At 40.6% G+C, this 17,709-nt stretch overlaps 1 protein-coding gene across 8 annotated transcripts in view; it reads right to left on the minus strand.

Annotated features, from left to right (window-relative positions):
* CEP170 (centrosomal protein 170) overlaps positions 1 to 17,709 on the minus strand; it is a 2,077,048-nt gene that overhangs the window by 457,994 nt on the left and 1,601,345 nt on the right. For 6 of the 8 annotated variants that reach the window (XM_044058284.1, XM_044058266.1, XM_044058311.1 and 3 more), the window contains one exon: positions 9,245 to 9,334. The exons of the other annotated variants lie outside the window; for them this stretch is intronic. In XM_044058284.1, the coding sequence (XP_043914219.1) occupies positions 9,245 to 9,334 (90 nt within the window). The remainder of the gene's footprint in view (positions 1 to 9,244; positions 9,335 to 17,709) is intronic. 8 annotated transcript variants of the gene reach the window in all.

A 17,709-nucleotide genomic window follows, 5' to 3' on the forward strand; every position in this document is an offset into this window, starting at 1 on the left:
TGAGTCAGAAACAGAGATTTTTTTGACCGCATTTACTACATTTTTTAAAGCCCGCTGTGCTTTTCTCCTTTTCCAACATCTTGAAAAAATCGGATGTTAGGAACAAACACCAACAGCAAGAGCAACACAGAAAAACTGTAAGTAAAAAAATTGTCTTTCGGCTTTTCCCGGTTAGAGGTCGCCACAGCGGAACTCCAGTCCACTAATGATTGGCAGTAGATTTTTACGTGCTGGCTTGCCAGGCCTAACGCACAACCTTCAACGAAGGAACGCCCATTCACGCATGTCGACACACAGAAGACACTCTAACTGAGAATCGAACGTGCAACGTCTAACTGTGAGACGACAATGCTACCGCAGCACCACCACCGCACAGAAAAACTGTAACTATTAAGTTTAATTAACAGTAAAGTTTCTAAGAAGATTTAAAAAGGTACACATTTTATAAGAAGAGAGAGGGAGAAAAAGAAAAACTACCTACATAGGGTAGTTAAGAGCTAGGACAAGTGCAGATGACTGAAAGAGTGTAAAAGGGAGGGAAAAAAAGTACTAACGATAGCAGTAAACACATTACACTAGCATATGAAAGAAAGACAACTAGGATAAAACCAAAAGTAAAGGATTATTAATTAGAAAAAAAAAACTTATCTAAATCTTAAACCACGTATTTCACTGTGAGGCGGCAAATGGCATGGTTGGTGCTTTCTGGGTAGGGGAGAAGCTCTAGAGTTCTAAATTGCCACAAGCTTTTGCAATGGCCAAGTCGGATCCAACACAGTGGATATGAACACATCAGCTGAGGATAGAATGAAAATTGAAAACATCAGATCAAGAGTTATAATAGTAAACTATGTACTTAACATTGAACTGGTTCAGCAACATGCATGTGTATGGGGATATAAGATTAAGTAATTGGGTATATGAATTAAAAAGTATTCCGTTAAGGCAGCTAAGGATATGTGGGAAGAAACTAAACAAAAGATACTACAAAAATTGAGAGATTGGAAGCTCCTGATTATGTCTATGGATAGTAAGATACAGGCAAGTTAACAAGCATTTAGTCTACAAACATTGTTGACACAGTAGAATATGATTATAACATTCATCATATTTCATATTTCCTCTGCTGTGTTAACAGATGAGCAAAAGAAACTGCTTAATAAAGGTCTCAATTATGTCCCTGTTTTTTTTCACTGATGAAAATATTACGGTGAATGATGTTCTTGATTTTTGTCGCAGGTTAAATCGTAAAATGTTTTTTGGTTCTAGAGATTCTTCCCAAAGGTCCACAGAATTTAGGTTTGTCAAATCAGAATTTGTGCCTCCCATTAATAGATATGTTGGTGTTTATCAACAGGTAGTTCTCAAAGATCTTCATTTCAGGTTGTGTCATTCCAGTATGTTGCAAAATAATCTCACAGTTGGGGAAAAACAAGCTCTTACTGAACTTAAACATAATGCTAAATTTGTAATCATTCCTGCAGATAAGGGCAGGGCAGTTGCTATTATGAATACAGATTATTATCTGGCTGAGGGAAACAGGCAACTGTCTAACCCTCAGCACTATATGCATATGTCCATTGATTCTACATCCAACTTTAAAAAGGAAATATTCGATTCATTTTTGAAATTAGCAGTTGTTGAAGGAATCATTAAGGAATCTGTGCTGCGTCAACTAATGGTGAATGATCCACAAAAACAAATTCTATACCTATTGCCAAAAATATATAAGTGCCTGGATAAACCTCCGGGAAGACCTATTGTATCTGGCATTGGATCTTTGACAGAACCACTATCTGATTTTTTTGACATACTATCTTAAACCCCTACTAAAGCATGTGAGAGCATGCATCTAGGACACTACTGAATTCCTTAGGATCATATCAGAAACTCAACTTGAACCAACATGGTTACTTTGCACATTGGACGTCAAGGCACTCTACACTAGCATTCCCCATTGGGCAGGGTTATTGGCGCTCCAATATTGGTTGGAGAGGGATAACCTCTATTCAGCTGGTTTCAATACTTTACTACTTTGTATGGCTGAACATGTATTGTCTAAAAACATTTTCTACTTCAATGGGGAATGTTATTGGCAAATTAAGGGCACAGTGATGGGGGCATCTTTTGCCCCAATCTATGCTGATATATTTATGGGGTACCTTGAAGAGCATCTTATATATGATATCACACATAATACATACATCAATGAGATGGATATTTGCAGAAGGTACTTAGACGACTGTTGGTTGGTGTGGTGTGCAGACCAACAATATCTACTGGAATTTGTCCAGTACTTAAACAAAAATAAATGGGGCACTGAATTTATACTGAATTGTGACATGCATTGTATTCATTTTTTGGATATGACCGTCATCAAACAACAGGATGGTTCACTTGCTGCCAAGGTTTACAGGAAATATCCTCAATTTAACAACCTGTTACATTCCACAAGTCTGCACCCACACCATACCATTTGTAACATACCAAAGTCTCAGTTTCTGCGTATCAAAAGAATATACACCAATCAGGAAAGATTTTGCAGTTTCTCAGCAAGATATGATACATAGGTTTCAGGTGAGGGGCTATAGACAACAGGATATACAATCTGCTAGCTGGTGGGCATCTGATCAGGATAGGATTTGGTTATTAACATATAAGGATAGAACTCATGTGGGTGAATCTGAGCCGATTAGATTTATCACAACTTATGGACGTAATGTTAATCTCATCAGGGAAGTTGTGTCCAAACATTGGAATATTTTAATGGCCAATGTGGAGCTTAATCAGGCATTGGGGAATCAATGTTAATTTTCATATCGTAGAGGTAAAACATTGGGATCGTATTTTGCACATTATAAAAAGTGGGGTGGTGGACAGTTAAGCAGCCATCAATTGAGCATTACAAGTGGTAAACTTTTGGGCTCATTTCCTTGTGGCCACTGCACTTTATGCAGACATATATATATATATATATATATATATATATATATATATATATATATATATATATAAATCTAAACAATTTACAAGTAAGAATTCGGGACAAGTTTATGACATACAATGTTTTGGCAACTGTGGATCTGACTTGTATATTTCGAGACTTGCACCTACTTAGCATTCTACGTTGGACAAACATCCAGACCTCTACGAATTCGGATGTCTGAACATTATAGTGACATCCGTAACAAACATTTAACCAATGCTCTATATAGACACAACACCATACACAATACTGCCCAGTTTCGTTTCACTGTTATAGACAAGATCCAGGGGGACAAAACTAATAAATTAGGTTGACATTCCATTTTGAATACTAAGGAGAAATACTGGATAATTAAATTAGGAAGTCTATTCTCACCATGATTAAACGATCATTTATAATTACCACTTGTTATTCTTAATTATACTGGAGAAAATGACTAAACAGGAAGTTATGTATCAATTACTATATGTATCTAATTTTGTATCACAGCATGTTTGTTCACTGAAGAAGGCAAGTCTGCCAAAGCCGGTATTGATGCTGTGTGATTAAAAATTCTTTATGCTACAACACTTTGGTGCTGGCCTTCATTTTTGCATTTGGATTTTTTTGGCCGTTTGCACCTGCGAAGGAGTTTGTTTTTAGATTTGTGAACTTGGAGCAGTTGCTGATTCTCTGATCTGAGGGGCCTATTACGGAGGTAAAAGGTAAAGACAGAACTGAGGGCAGGACAGTCTGAAGGTTTCAAGAGATGTTTGTGGGCAGCAGTAAGTTGCAGATAGTTGAGGTAGTTTGGAAGTTCTAGCCATTTTAGTGAGAGAAGAGCATTACAGTGATGGGAGAAGTTTTTGGAATTTGGTGCGAATTTTGCAATTTTATTGTTACTAGATTTGAGTTTGGCTTTTAGAGAGGTTTGGAGGTTGGTAAGTAGAGGGGTACCATATATTACGGAGGGAGTAGGTAGGTAGAGGCAAGAGTTTGTCTGGAAGAGGGGCTCAGGAACTGGTCGTGCAACAGAGCATTCCAAATTTCTGATGTTTTTTTTTTTCAATGTTTTGTTGCAGTAAATATCAAATTTTAGACATTCATCAAATGTTACTCCTAGAAGTTTTGTGTGATTGACAATCTCTATTTGTGCTTTAGTTTGGGAGTAAATATTAAACTTGTCTTTCTCCAACAGAGTAGACCTTTGGGGGATGAATAGCATGATCCTGGATTTATTAGGTTAAGGGCTAGGTGGTGTTTTAGCATCCAGGGTTTTGAATTGGAGTTCTGAAACAGACCTGGCTGTGTAGATGATGGTAGAATCGTATGCATATTGGATAAGGGTCCCATTGGTTATAGATGTGTGAAAATTGTTAATGAAAATGTTGAATAGTAGGGGGCCAAGTATGAAGCCTTATTTGACGGCCTGTTGTCTGTCTTTTAGATAGCTTGAGAACCAGCTGAAAGTGGTGTTGGACAGACCAAAGTTGGAGAGTTGAGATAGTAGCAGAGGGTGGGAAACAGTATCAAATGTCTTAGAGAGATCTAAGAATATGGAAGATACAATTTTCCCATTATCACAAACTTTGTTAATAGCATCCAGGAAAAAATAAGGGCAGTTGTAGTGCTATGGCCAGGTCTGAACCCATATTGTGTGGAAGACAGGAGATGATTCTGAAGGAGATAGGGCATTAGTTGAAGGTGAATACATATTTCCAAGATCTTAGAGATACGGGACAGGATAGCAATAAGCCAAAAGTTAGAGATTTCGTCGTTTTTGAAAACTTTGTGAAGAGGGAGGATGAAGGCTTTCTTCCACAGTTTGGGGACACAAGATTCTTGGATGGATCTGTTGATTAGGATATGTACATGAAAAGCAATGACCTCGGCTGCAACCTTTAGGAATGTTGGGGGTAAATTGTCAGGCGGGTTTGAGCTTAAGGAGTAGTCTTTTAATAGTTGTGGTAGGAACGGGATTTATATTGAAATTATGGGTAGAGTGGGAGATGGGGCCTGTAGTGGAGGTATTAGTACAGATGGGGGGGGGGTTTGGCAGACTAGTGTCACCTAAACTGTTAATACTAGGAGGGAAAGTACTGGCAATGTTGGCTACAGAGTTTACAAAGAATGAGTTAAAGAAACAGGCAATTTCGTGAGCAGGGTTGTCAGGGTGGGGACAAGGGCTATTTTTTGAGCCAGGGTTCAGGAGGGATGAGATCGAGTTCCAGAACTTTCTGGGATTTTGTTTGTGGTTGGACTGTAGTTTTATATAGTGAGCTTTTTTTGCCTTAAGCACCAGCTTTTTTACCTGGTTATGGAGCTGTTTAAAGACTGCCAGGATGTCCTTATTTTTGCTAGACTGATCATTTTTCCATGTTTTACCTCTAAGGTGCATTACACTTTTAGTGGGTTTGGTAAGCCAGGGAGCAGAGCTAGTTTTGACTTGTTTTGTGGGGAGAGGTGGAAGGCTATTTAGTATGTCCAGGAATGTATTATTAAAGTAATCTACTGCATTGTCTAGTGGGAGAGTTTTTAATATATGTCAGTTAATGAGGATATCATTAAAGATTAGAGGGTTGAAGTTAGTTATGTTCCTAGTCTGCCTGTATTAGTGTTGATTTGGTGGGGCTGAGGTCAAGCTGTGGCTGAAAGTGGGGAGGTGGTCATTGAGTGAGTCTGGCAGGGTGCCTGCTTCAGTTATTTTATTGGGGTTGGAGACAAGAATCTAGTCTACAGTGGATTTGGAAGTGTTATCTTTGTTAGTTCTGGTGGGGATGTTTATTAGTTGGGTAAAGTTGAAAAGGTTAATGCTAGGGGTATGGGAGTTAGAGTTCAAGTTGATCCAATTTATATTTACATCACCTAGGATGATGGTTTCGTTTTTATGTTAAATGACATCCAGGCTAGAATTTCTTCTAGTAGAAGAATATTGTTACCTGAGGGTATGTAGAGAGCTATGATACAGATGTTTTTGTAATTATTAAGCTTTAGAAGGGCAATGGTAATTTCTGCATTTGGAAATTGTGATATGGAATTAGTGTAGGGTACTACACTGAGTGAATTATGAAAGATTAGAGCAACCCCACCACCTTTTTTGTAAGGTCTGTCGGATCTTATAGTTTGAAAGTCAGGGGGGAGAAATTCAGAGTCTTTAATGTAAGGTTTTAACCATGTATCGGTGATGGCGTTTATCTCAGGTTGATTGTGGGCTATCCATGCTTGGAAATTTGGAACTTTGGTACGGAGACTTAGAATATTTATAGTTACCATGTGAATGGATTTGTGTGAGTTAAATTCAAGAAGAGGTGAGGATATATTAGTTGTTGTGGAGCTTTGGATGGGATGAATGTCTCCAGATAAAGGCAAAGTAGAGATAAGATAAAGGTTCCTGTTTGATGGGAGCTTTGGGGTTTTGATGTAAAAAGGAGATGATAGTGCAGCCTTTTGGGGTAATGGTGATCCTAGTTATGAGTGGGGCAATTTTTAGTTTGCACTGGAATGGAAGGCTTATTACATAAAGGTTAGGAGATATGTAGGTATAGCTTGTAAGGTTTGTATGATGGGAGGAGGAGGTGGAAGAATAATGAGGTGTGAAGGAGATGGGGCTCAGGGCAGTGAGATGAAGTAGTGGAAAGAGGAGTATGGAGAGAAGTAATAGGATTAGTAGATGAGTATAGGGTAACTGCATTGTATGGTAGTCAGTAGTAGATAGTGGGTGGATAGTAGCAGCTGGATATTCTGATTGCGTGTATTTAGGATGGAGTGCTTTTGATGATATTAGAGGTATGTGTGTGTTAAGACAGAGGGTTTAGAAGGAAGGGGGTAGGGAACAGAACAGGCTGTACTAGAAATGGTGATAGGGAGGAGGGTCAGAGTAATTTGGCAGGAGAAAGCAAGGTGCAGATAATGTAGGTTGGAGGTGAACAGGGGTAGAGATAGTGGCGTTTAGGTTTAGGAGTAGTGGGGGTGAGTGGGAATTGGGGATAGGGTAGTTACTTGAAAAGAAGAAATTAAATTATTTAAAGCAGAGTTTTCATCACAAGAACAAACTGCAGATAAAACATTCCTCATACTTTCACAATTATTCCAAGCAAACCTTAACACAGGAGCCTGAAAATTCAAAATTTTGAAAATTAAAGTTGCAAAAGTATATATTTCTCCATTCTTATCAATAATCTTCCCATCCTTAACTGAAAGAGTAAGATTGGAATTAACTGCGTGTTTAGCAGCAGAAAGATTAACTAAAGCTATAGCTGCTGGATTAGATTTGAGAAGAGTGTGCAAAAACATAAGAAACTGAGGAACTTTATGTATTCTAGTTAGCTTTTTAGGGGCAGCTTGTTGAATATCAGGAAAACTGCAGGCAGTAACACACACATCTCCCAAAGTGGACAGAGCTAGGGGAATGCATACAGGTTCCGGAAATTCCTTATGTAACAGCTCATACTATTTTCTGAGACAGTAAGAAATCTCAGTGTTCTCCCATTGAAAACACTGCCACATTCTAGAAATAGTCTCAAAGAAAGAGAACCCACCACAGGGGAGAGTCAGAAACTGAGCTATTCTCAAAGTCCGAGTCAGAAATCTCAGGAAAAAACCCTGTGTTTTGTGCCTTCATTCTCCTGTCCAGATTCAGAATTTTGAATCTCTTCACAAAACAATGCATTCCGTTTTTTTTTTTTTTTACCAGAAACTACTTTATAAGAAGGAACAATAGCCTGAATTACAGCCTGAACCAGACCCAGTAAACTACTCCTGCCTAAGGAAATTTGAGAAGCAGAAGATACATAACTAGTTTTTGGTTTTATTTTAACAAGAAAAGCAGGACCAACAGTGTTATTAATGGAAGCATCAGCTTCCCCAGAGATGGGCACAACATTCTGACAAAACAGGGAAGCATTTCCTGTTCTCTTTCTCAGGACCAAAAGGAGTGGCTCTCTATTGCCTCCAAAGGGGACTACAGCAGCTGCAGAGGATGTGGCTAACCCTTGGTCCATACTCGCTGTAGGTGCTACACCAGACGGATTTGGTAAATGATGAGTGGTCTGAGGTACAACTAATGGCCACAACAGATTCACCCACCTGCATCTGAAACAATTTGCTGGCTTGTTGGGATAGCAACGGCTGTTTGCTTAACTTTTTCTTTTTTTTGGCTGGAAGAAGAACCAGCAGTGGAACTGACACCTTGGTCAATCTAAAAATGGTGCCCCTTTCCCAGGGAAGACAAGCAACAAATGCTGGTAAAAAAACAGTTTTTAAAAGTAAATTTTTCACAGACAAACACAGTAAAAAGCATTTTAACACACAATATTATAGTCCCTCAAAGTAAAATAAACAATCTGTGCACAGACAAACTGTTTTTCAATTACTTCAAACAACATTTTAAACTCAAAGGAAAAAGGAGTAATCCTGTTAAAAAGGAAAGTACTGTTTTGTGACAGTCCATTAAAACACAGAATACTTGCTTTAAAATAGCTTTCCTGAAGAGAAAATATTAATAATAAACAAGAATACTGAATGGAAGTTTTATTTTTGCCAAAAGGAACTTATTTGACCAGAAAAGGAGCAGCACAAGCCAACCATCAATCCTTGAAAGCCTCAAGGAAGTGTACAATTTAGCATCAGTACAGTACAGCTCTGAAGGGCTTGGTGCCCAAACTTGTCTTTTATTCAGTTCAGCTTGAGCTGCTGAACAGTTTACATGTGTAGAAGGTGCCCCGATGGTTTGGAAGCTGGCCGGATGTAATATCCTTGGAAAGATATAACCCATACAGCTATGGCTTACTGCAGCAGTGATCGAAACGATGAACATTATCAGTTTTACTAAAATATACACCAAAACATACATGTAAAATAAGAAATTTCTTTAGTTACACACAGGTAACAGCCGCTCTACACACACATGAAAAAAAAAAACTGAATTACAACATTGGCTTGGTCTTCTGTTCCAGGAAATAAGGCATCCGTTAAACAGTTAACTTCAGGAAAAAAATTCTTTTAACAGAACTGCTAAAAATAAAACAAAGGATTTCTTTCTCCTCTGAAACAAACATTTATTTGCTATTTTAGGAAAAACTCTGATAAATGGTTCACTTTCACACAGAAACAAATATAACAAACACACTGGAAAACAGCACATCACAACACTAAATAGAAGTCCAGATCCTGCAGAACCATTAACAATTCTGAGACAGACTTACGAAACAGAATCTGCAGCTTTTGTACAGCACCATTACTGGACTTAACACCATTAGGAAGTACTAGCCATGTATATACCTTTTAATTCCAGGCTGGACTGCATTTCTTCTTTGCCCTTAAAGGTACCCTTATCCATCTGGGCTCTGCTTTGAAGAACTGCTAACATCTCTGGGAAAAATTTGGAATTCACAACATTTAGAAAGAATCAGTTCTGCTTTTATGTTACCACGTTTACATCTTTCTCCACCTCATTACGGAGACATAAAAGGGTTTTTCTTCCTTAACACTAACTTGACCCACAATATAACATTTATTTATTTTATTTTATTTATTTTATTTTACATTTGTTAACCGGGCTAGTCTAACTGGATATATTTCCATTTTCAGTAGAGGCCCGGGGAGAAAAGCTCCACATAGAGATAAACACAGTTACATAGTATACAAAAAATGAGCTGAGGTAAAAAGGAGAAAGGAGGTGGGGATAGACAAATATACAGGAAAACATCATCTCAATCCTCTGTTAAGACACACTAGTCAATTTTCAAAAAAACAATGGTGATGAAAATATTGTGACAACTATTAAGGAAGAAGTAATACCACCACAGTAAAACAAAAAAAAAATCTCCCATCAAGTATTTAACTGCAATAAAAATAAATAAAGAAAAGATTAAGTGTAAAATAGGAGCTGACACAATCAAATTTTGTATTCTTATCAATGTTAAAAACGTATTAATGCTCCTTAACATTAAACAGGCTTCTGCAGCATACAGAAAGTTGGATAAATCTATCAACTGTCTACCATCAATACTCTCACTGTAATCAATAAAAAAACACACATGAGGCTCCCTTACCTGATCAAGAGCCTATTAACTGATTACGCTAGAGCTAGATAAATGAAGGAAATAATTAACTAGCAACTTGGTCCTATACACCTCCCAAAATTAAAACCTGTGTTGTGATGTAAACGAAAAAAACAAACAAAAAAAAAAACGAAGGTCATGTATACTTGCGTCATTACAATTTAAATAATGCCAAATTTAAACTTTCCAGGTAACGTGTACTAACCAGCATAAAAACAGACGTTGTTTTATAAACTATATCTGTGCCATAAGAACACATAAGTTATGTACTTACTATGTTAGATCATTGTTGCCTTCTTCAGTCAGTCTCAGCTATTGAGTATTTTGAATCCAAATGGATTAAAAGCCAGCAAGTTTCAGATCTTTAGATCCAAGGCTAAGGCTCCTCCCTCTAACCATAAGACCCTCCAATCTAACTTCTCAGATCGAGTTTGCCTGTTACATAAACAACTCTACCAATCACAAAGTGTCTGAAAGGATTATAGCAGTCAAAGACTGTAAATAAAAGACAAGGCTCCAGACAGGTCCGGTATGGTCAACTGAGAGCCCTAGACAATTTGGCAGGGTGATGGAGGGAAGGAAAGTAGAGATGGACAGAAGAACACAACACGGATCTAGCATTAGTACATAACCTTAATATCAGATGTTGTCTTTTATGACTGCCTCAACAGTGTCCTCATCCACTAAAAACCCTGGGCGGACTCAATGAAGGACACTGCAGAATGGTGGAGCCAAACATCTCAGGACCTAGACTGCATGTCTAGCTTATAGTGGGAAATATATAAAATGCAGACCAAGTAGCCACAGCTAGAAAAGAAAAAGGCAGTAGAAGTTGTGACAGCTCTTATAGAGTCAGACTTTGGTTTGTGAGGTAAAGCCAATCCTTTAGCTTTGTAAAAAAGTGATATTGTCAGACAACCACCTGGATGGTCTGAAGTTGGAAACACTATCTCCCAATTTAGTCTTAGAAAAGGGGAGAAAATTTTGTTCATTCTTTCTGATATTCTTGGTATGTTGCAAGAAGAATCATAGTTGATGAACATCCAGTAAATGTAGGGTATATTCTCCTCTGTTCACTGTAGAGGCCGAAGCAACCTAAGGAAGAAAATTAGGGTTAGTCGGAACACAGACACCTAATCCTTGTGATACACCAAGTATGGAGGATTACATGACAGGACCTGAAGTTCTGAAATCCTCCGTGCTGAGGTAACTGACACCAGAAAAAACATTTTCCAAGAAATAAATTTCAGTTCCACCACAGCTGCAAGGTTCAAAGGGGACTTAGGACCTGGAGTGAGACAGTAATATCCCAAGGTGGAACATGGTCCATTATGGGGGATCAAAGGAGTAAAGTACCCTGCAAAAGTCTTTAAATAATGTCACTGAAGGAATAGAATAGTGATCCTATTTTTATTTATTTTATTTTACATTTGTTTACCGGGAACGTCCGATTGGACAACATGCCTGTTTTCAGCGGAGGCCCGGGGAGAAAAGCTCAAAGACATACAAAGAATTAGACAAACTTAATTTTACAATTTTACAAAAAGAGAAGTTAACAAGCTTAACATTTTGCATAATATACTGTAAGGGAAACAATGTTAAAAGTTACATATTGTTTTGTGAAGAAACACGTTACAGTTGGTGGATTATTAAACAGAACAGGAAAAACAGACTAGTAGCTAAGGTTACTATTGAGTAGAAGAGAAGTTATATAGCTAGTTCTGTTTTAGCTGGTTACTTTTGTACAAGCATTACAAGGTTAGCCAGTAGCTATAAGAAAGTCTATACGATTGTTAAGCAAGGGATGTGTAGAGGGACAGAAGAGGAAATCAGAAGCAAATGTGTTTGGTAAGATTGCTGTGAGGTGTCGGGTGGAGTTAGAGGGGATTTTAGAGAAACTACGTAAGATGATAGTAGAAGTGACTTTAAAAGGAATTAAACTAGACTAGCGTGAGTTGGATGGTGTTTTGGTTACTTCGTGTTTTTTTTTTTTTATCCTGGTTCAGTACAAGAGGTTGATAGGTGGGCTTTTAGAAGATTTTTGAACTGTTCAATGTTAGTATTGGTTTTGATGCGTAATAGAAGACTATTCCAAGCTCTGGCAATGTAACAAGAGTAGAGGGATTGTCTAGCATGTAAAAACTGGAAACAGCTGCCATTTGTACAATGATGGTGGAATAGCTAGCATCTACTTGATACAAACTCGCCAAGAAATCCAGAACTGATGGCAATCAAGCTGACAAGGGATCCAGGCCCTATGAGAAAGCCCACATGGAAAATCTCTTCCACTTGTTTCTATGCACTTTTCTAGTAGCAGGTGTTTGAAATGATGACAATGTGTAAAGGACAGAGGAAGAAAACCTGGAATTTCTGGCCATCACTGGAAGTGGATAAACCATATGGTTAGCTTCAGGGCTTTGAAGTTGGGATGAGGCTTGCCGGACTGGTGAGAGATCGAATCTAGAAGAGGTTCCAACAGCTAGGGAGGTTAAATTAAGTGAGGCCATAGAAAATGGAACCATATCTGTTGATGCTAAAAGGGGGTGATGAGAATCTTCACCTTGCACAAGATCATTTTCTGAAGGAATTTTGTTATAAGAGGAGTGGGAGGATAAGCATACAGGAGACCTGGGGGCCAAGGGTGGACCAGACAGTACCTAGGTGACTCTTCCTGCTGGGGAATCAGGGCAAAGTAGCTGCATTTAGTGTTAAGACAGGGTAGCAAATAGGTCACACCAAGGGTGGCCCTCAGTTGTTGAAGGTCCTGGCAGCCACCAATTAATTCAGCAACCATTCATGAGGCAGAAGAATGGACATGCTCTGCTTTTCTGCTAATACACTAGATTTCCCCAGGATTTGTATTGCAACCAGAAAGTGCTGAGAAGCCATTGCCCACTTCCAAACCATCACAGCTTGTTTGTTGATGTACCAGACCAGTGACATATTGTCTGTCAGAATCACAATCACAATCCTGGGAAGGGAGTCTGTGTAGAATGGCCTCTGCAGAAGTCCATGTGCCTTTGACCCTCCTCCCCTTGGAATGCCCCCCCACACACACACTGCAGAAGGGAAATATCCATGGTAACAATGGCAACTGGGTACCGGAGGAAAAAGGTGTGGCCTAGAGAAACTAGGGTGGAATGTAGCCACCACTGAACATGCTGCCTGTAGATTCTTGTGAAACTGACCTGGAAGTGTATGGGTTGATGCGGAGAAGACCACTGAACTAAGAGAGTCTAGCATAACACTCTCGCATAGAATCTGGTGTTAGGAACAAGAATTATGGGGGCTGCCAATGAGCCCAACAGGTGAAGGATGGCTCTCAATGGAGTTTCTGGGTAAGACATTACTGAGGCGGCTTGTTGACATACAGCAACAATACTGGGTTCCTAAAATTTGGTTATCTGCAAGGTGGCATCCTATTAATTTCTATCTTTTGAACAGGAGTCAGTATGGACTTTTCCGTGCTGTGATCCACAGGAGAAGGCATACCTAGTGCAGGAAAGTTCCTGTCTCAAATTAGCAGATCCCTTGTAGTAGCAGTTATGAACCAGTCATCTATGTGTACATCCAGACCAGGACCCTTGAAGTCTGAGATGTGCTACAACCACTGCTCTGCAATTGGTGAACGCCCATGGGGTGGAGGGTGGGGGCCATGTTGAGACCAAAGGGCAGTGCCCTCAAATGAAAATGGCTGGCTCCCACCCGAAAGCAAAGGAACCTTCTGGACTGCCTGGCTATCTTTATGTGACAGTAAGTGTCCCGTAGGTCCATCAAGCACATCTAAGTCATTCTTCCTCAAGAGAGGTAAAATGGACTGAACTGTGATCATCCAGAATTTTTTTACAAACTGGTTTAGCTGGCTAAGGTCTAAAATGGGCTTAAAGTCCCTGTTTTTCTTTGGAACCTAAAAGTATCTTGAATATTCTCCAGACTCTTGCTGGTCTGGTGGGATCTCCTGGATGACTCGTTCATCTAGCAGCTTTGAGACTTCTTGAGCTGCTGCCTTCATCTGAGGGGGTGAACACTGGAAAGCTTACTCTGTGACTACTCAGGTGGACAAAAAAAGGGAATGATTTAGTCTCTCTAAAACCAAAAATCTTGAGGGATGGCTAACAAGGCTTGAGGGTGCAGAGACGAGCACTACCCCATGCCTCCAGAGTGTGGCAGTTGGGCAACCCTTCAGGAGTGCTAAAAGAGCTTGTCAGTGAAGGGGCCTCGAAACCCTTCATAGGTGTGTACTAGGCTAATGGCCCTGAAGCCTTTACAAGCCTAGTCCACAGAACTGCCCTGGCATCGCGCCACCCGATGTTAGTTCCCAGTGCCTCTATCAAGTAGAGTCACTGGAGTGATCCCCAGGGTGAACTTTCTATTTCCCATTCACTCATCAAGACTTCTCTTGAAGAGGGCCAGTGAGGTGCTCTGCTTGACATGTATGGGAAGTCTATTCTAGAGCATGGGCAGTCTCTGGGTGAAAAGCCTGTCCCTCCAGCATGTTCTGTTGATTGTGGTAATGAGGTTGAGGTCTCTGGAGCGTGTGGTGCACAGGGATTGGTATTTCTTTAGATGTAGCGTTTCTAATACAGCTGGGTCAGACTTGGCTTTGTAAGTCAAGCAAAGATCGCCTCTTAGCAGACGATATGAGGCAAAGAATAGCTGAAGTTTTTTTCAGTTTGTCCATGTAGGACATGTGTTTAAGGCCTACGATCCTCTTCGTGAGGTACTTCTGTGGCCTTTCTAGCTCTTGCATATGTCTAGTGAGGTACATGGCAAATGGGGCATTATACTCGATGAAAGGCCTAATGAGGGAAGAGTAGAGAGAGATGACGACCTCTTCCTTCCTGGATGCAAAATCCTAGGTAATGAGATGTGCCACATAGAAGGACTTTCTGACCACAGTGGCAATGTGGTGGTCGAAGGAGAGGTTGCTGTCAACCTGTGTCCCCAGATCTCTTATAACGCCTTCAGTGTTCAGTGGGCTCCCATCGATGTGGTAATTAGTGGGAACTGAGTTTTTCCCAAAGGGGGTGACGACGCATTTTTTGGCATTAAGCTTAAGGCCGTGGTTTTGACACCAGTCACTGGTCTCAGTGAGGCCTTTCTGTAGGATGTCTACATCACTTGGGGAGTTAATAATGGCTCCCAGCTGGCAGTCATCTGCAAACTTGGTCAGCCAGAGTCCCTCCGTGTTGGCTGGACTTCTGGGAAGTAGATGTCAAACAGGAGAGTACCCAAGAGTGACTTAGAGTCCTCTACTTTCACACTGTGGGTTCTATCTGTGAGCCAATTTGCAACCTCCCTAGCGATATAGGGGTTGATGCCTAGTTTGGTGAGTTTATCAATAATTCCTGAGTGGGGAGAAATAATCATACCTGCCAAGCTTTGAACCCAGGACACCATTAACTACAGCATAGTGCATTAGCCCACTAGGCCACTCAACTATTAAAACTTCACTTGTATCAACATTATATCACCCCAGATGGGACTCAAACCCACAATCCCTGGCTTAGGAGGCCAATGTCTTATCCATTAGGCCACCGATTCTACAGACCACCTGCCATGAAGGTGATGTCTACTGTCATTGCTCTGACTCTGCCCTTGGAGGATCAAGTGTCATGTGCAAAAGCCTGATATTCTTGGAATAATAACCTCTTACCACCCTTTTGGTTCCGGGATAAGGTCCTCTGAGGGCTGGAGAAGTGCATACTGATGGCAGACAGTGTTTTGCCATCTTGTTCACTTATAGTCAGTGTTCTGTTTACTTTGAACCCAAAGAGGGTTGATCTGTTGAAAAAAGCATTCAAAAAGGAAGTTTTAAAATTCTCTGCAAAATCACCAAGACGCATCCACGCATGTGAATGTCTAGTAATGTTAGTGGCTACCACTCTAGACAAGCCATCCTCCATACTGTATAAAAGGTGCAAGGACACACAATATAAACTGAAGAGTTGCCAACTATGAATCCACTGTCTAGCAGGACTCAACGGTCATGGTTCCTAAAAGTGACTTCCACAATTCCTTGGTAAAATCCCTCTGAAATCTTCTCAAGTGTACTAGGTAATTTAGTGCACTTGATGCAAACATTGCTGAAGCATAAGTCCGCTTCCTAAATCTGTCCAAAGCTCTAGACTCCCTGTTTGGGGGATGGAGAGAAGAGTTTTCCTCTGATAGCTCTTCGTTCATGGCTAATGGCACCATGATGGCATTAACTATGGACTCCTTGTTTCAGTGTAGCCTGTCTCCCAGGGAAATCAAGATTTTATCAGACTTGCAGGGTATGTGCTATACCATATCCAGCTCTGTCCATGCCCACTAAGATACCAGGTCAATAAGCTTGTCAGATAGGGAGGATAATCCAGGAAGTAGAAGGGCTAGCACAGAAGACCTCAAGAAATGCCTACTCCTACTGGGTGGGGGAATCTGTGACCCCCCCCCCCCCACCCCTCGGTGTCCAAGTAATTTCATAATTTCTCAAAGGAAGACATCTTCCAAGGGGGACTATGGGGGGCCCCCTTTCCCGTACTCAAAACTGATACCTCCAGTGACAAACTCCTGAGAGGAGTCCAAAATGCTTCCTTTTACATGAGTGTTTTCTGTGCTCTTCCACAGAGGGAGGGTGCAGGGAAAACTCAGAAGTTGAAGGGGAATATACCTAGTGAGTCTTGTTTATGTCTAAAGAAGCTGACTATCACTGATGGACAGGATGGTGTGGTGAAGGAACCACAGAGACTGGGAGGATCTGACTGGCTCCAAGTGAGGATAGGATACATCCCTCTCTTGAAAGTGAATTAACCCTTTCAAACACCTCAAAAGCCAAAGCCAAATTCAGTCCCAGTGGATTTCACTTGGGATCCACGAAACCTGAAAACGGGCCCCCTTGAAACTCAACCCAGACCAGCTCTGAAGCAGATACCAATGGTGAGCTGCCTAGCACTGACACACAGAGGAAGGAACAAATCTGAAAGTCCTGGAATAGATCCCGACCCTCCGTGCAGTAATGCCAACCTCTTGGCTCCAGGACCCCTGAAGAACAGACTCTGTCATTGTTAAGCAGGTAAGGGACACAGTGGAGTTGAAGACTACCAGACTACTGCCTCTGACAAAGGCATCCTGTGGGTGGCACTTGGTTCCAGGATCAGAAAATCAGATCAAGACAAGAGAAACCAAATGAGGGATGGCAGGGGCTGGTCCTGACACACACTGAGCAGAAAGTGCAGGGAGGACACCCATCTGAATCAAGAGCATCTGCATCATCCTGTCTACATCTGCTTCAGATAAGTTCCTCAGAGACGGTACTGACCTAAGTGAGGTGGCCGCAGAAGGTGACCTAGAGGACTTGTAGCAGGACTTCTCTTACAAAATTGGCGAATGGAGCCAAGAGGAGGTCAGCTCCAGGGAGAATCTCAACTCATTGATTAACTGAAGGAATAGGAGAACAATTCCAAACTGGCTTTGAGATAAGGATCAGAGACGAATGCTTGGTCATTTTTGGGGGCTTGATGAACAGCTCAGGGATTGTCCTGAGACTTCTTCCTTGACTCCTTTTCTTGAGATCTATCTTTGTCTTTTCCTTTCACTGAAGGAGAACCAGAGAGTTAAGAGGCAGATTCCCCCACTCTGGCTGGGAGAAAAACTTTTATGATCAACTTAGATCTGTGGTCAAAGAAGGCTCCCAACCTGAAG

This window comes from Protopterus annectens, chromosome 1.part2 (assembly GCF_019279795.1).
Source record: "Protopterus annectens isolate FY-2018-M chromosome 1.part2, PAN1.0, whole genome shotgun sequence".
NCBI classification, from domain to species: Eukaryota; Metazoa; Chordata; order Ceratodontiformes; family Protopteridae; genus Protopterus; species Protopterus annectens.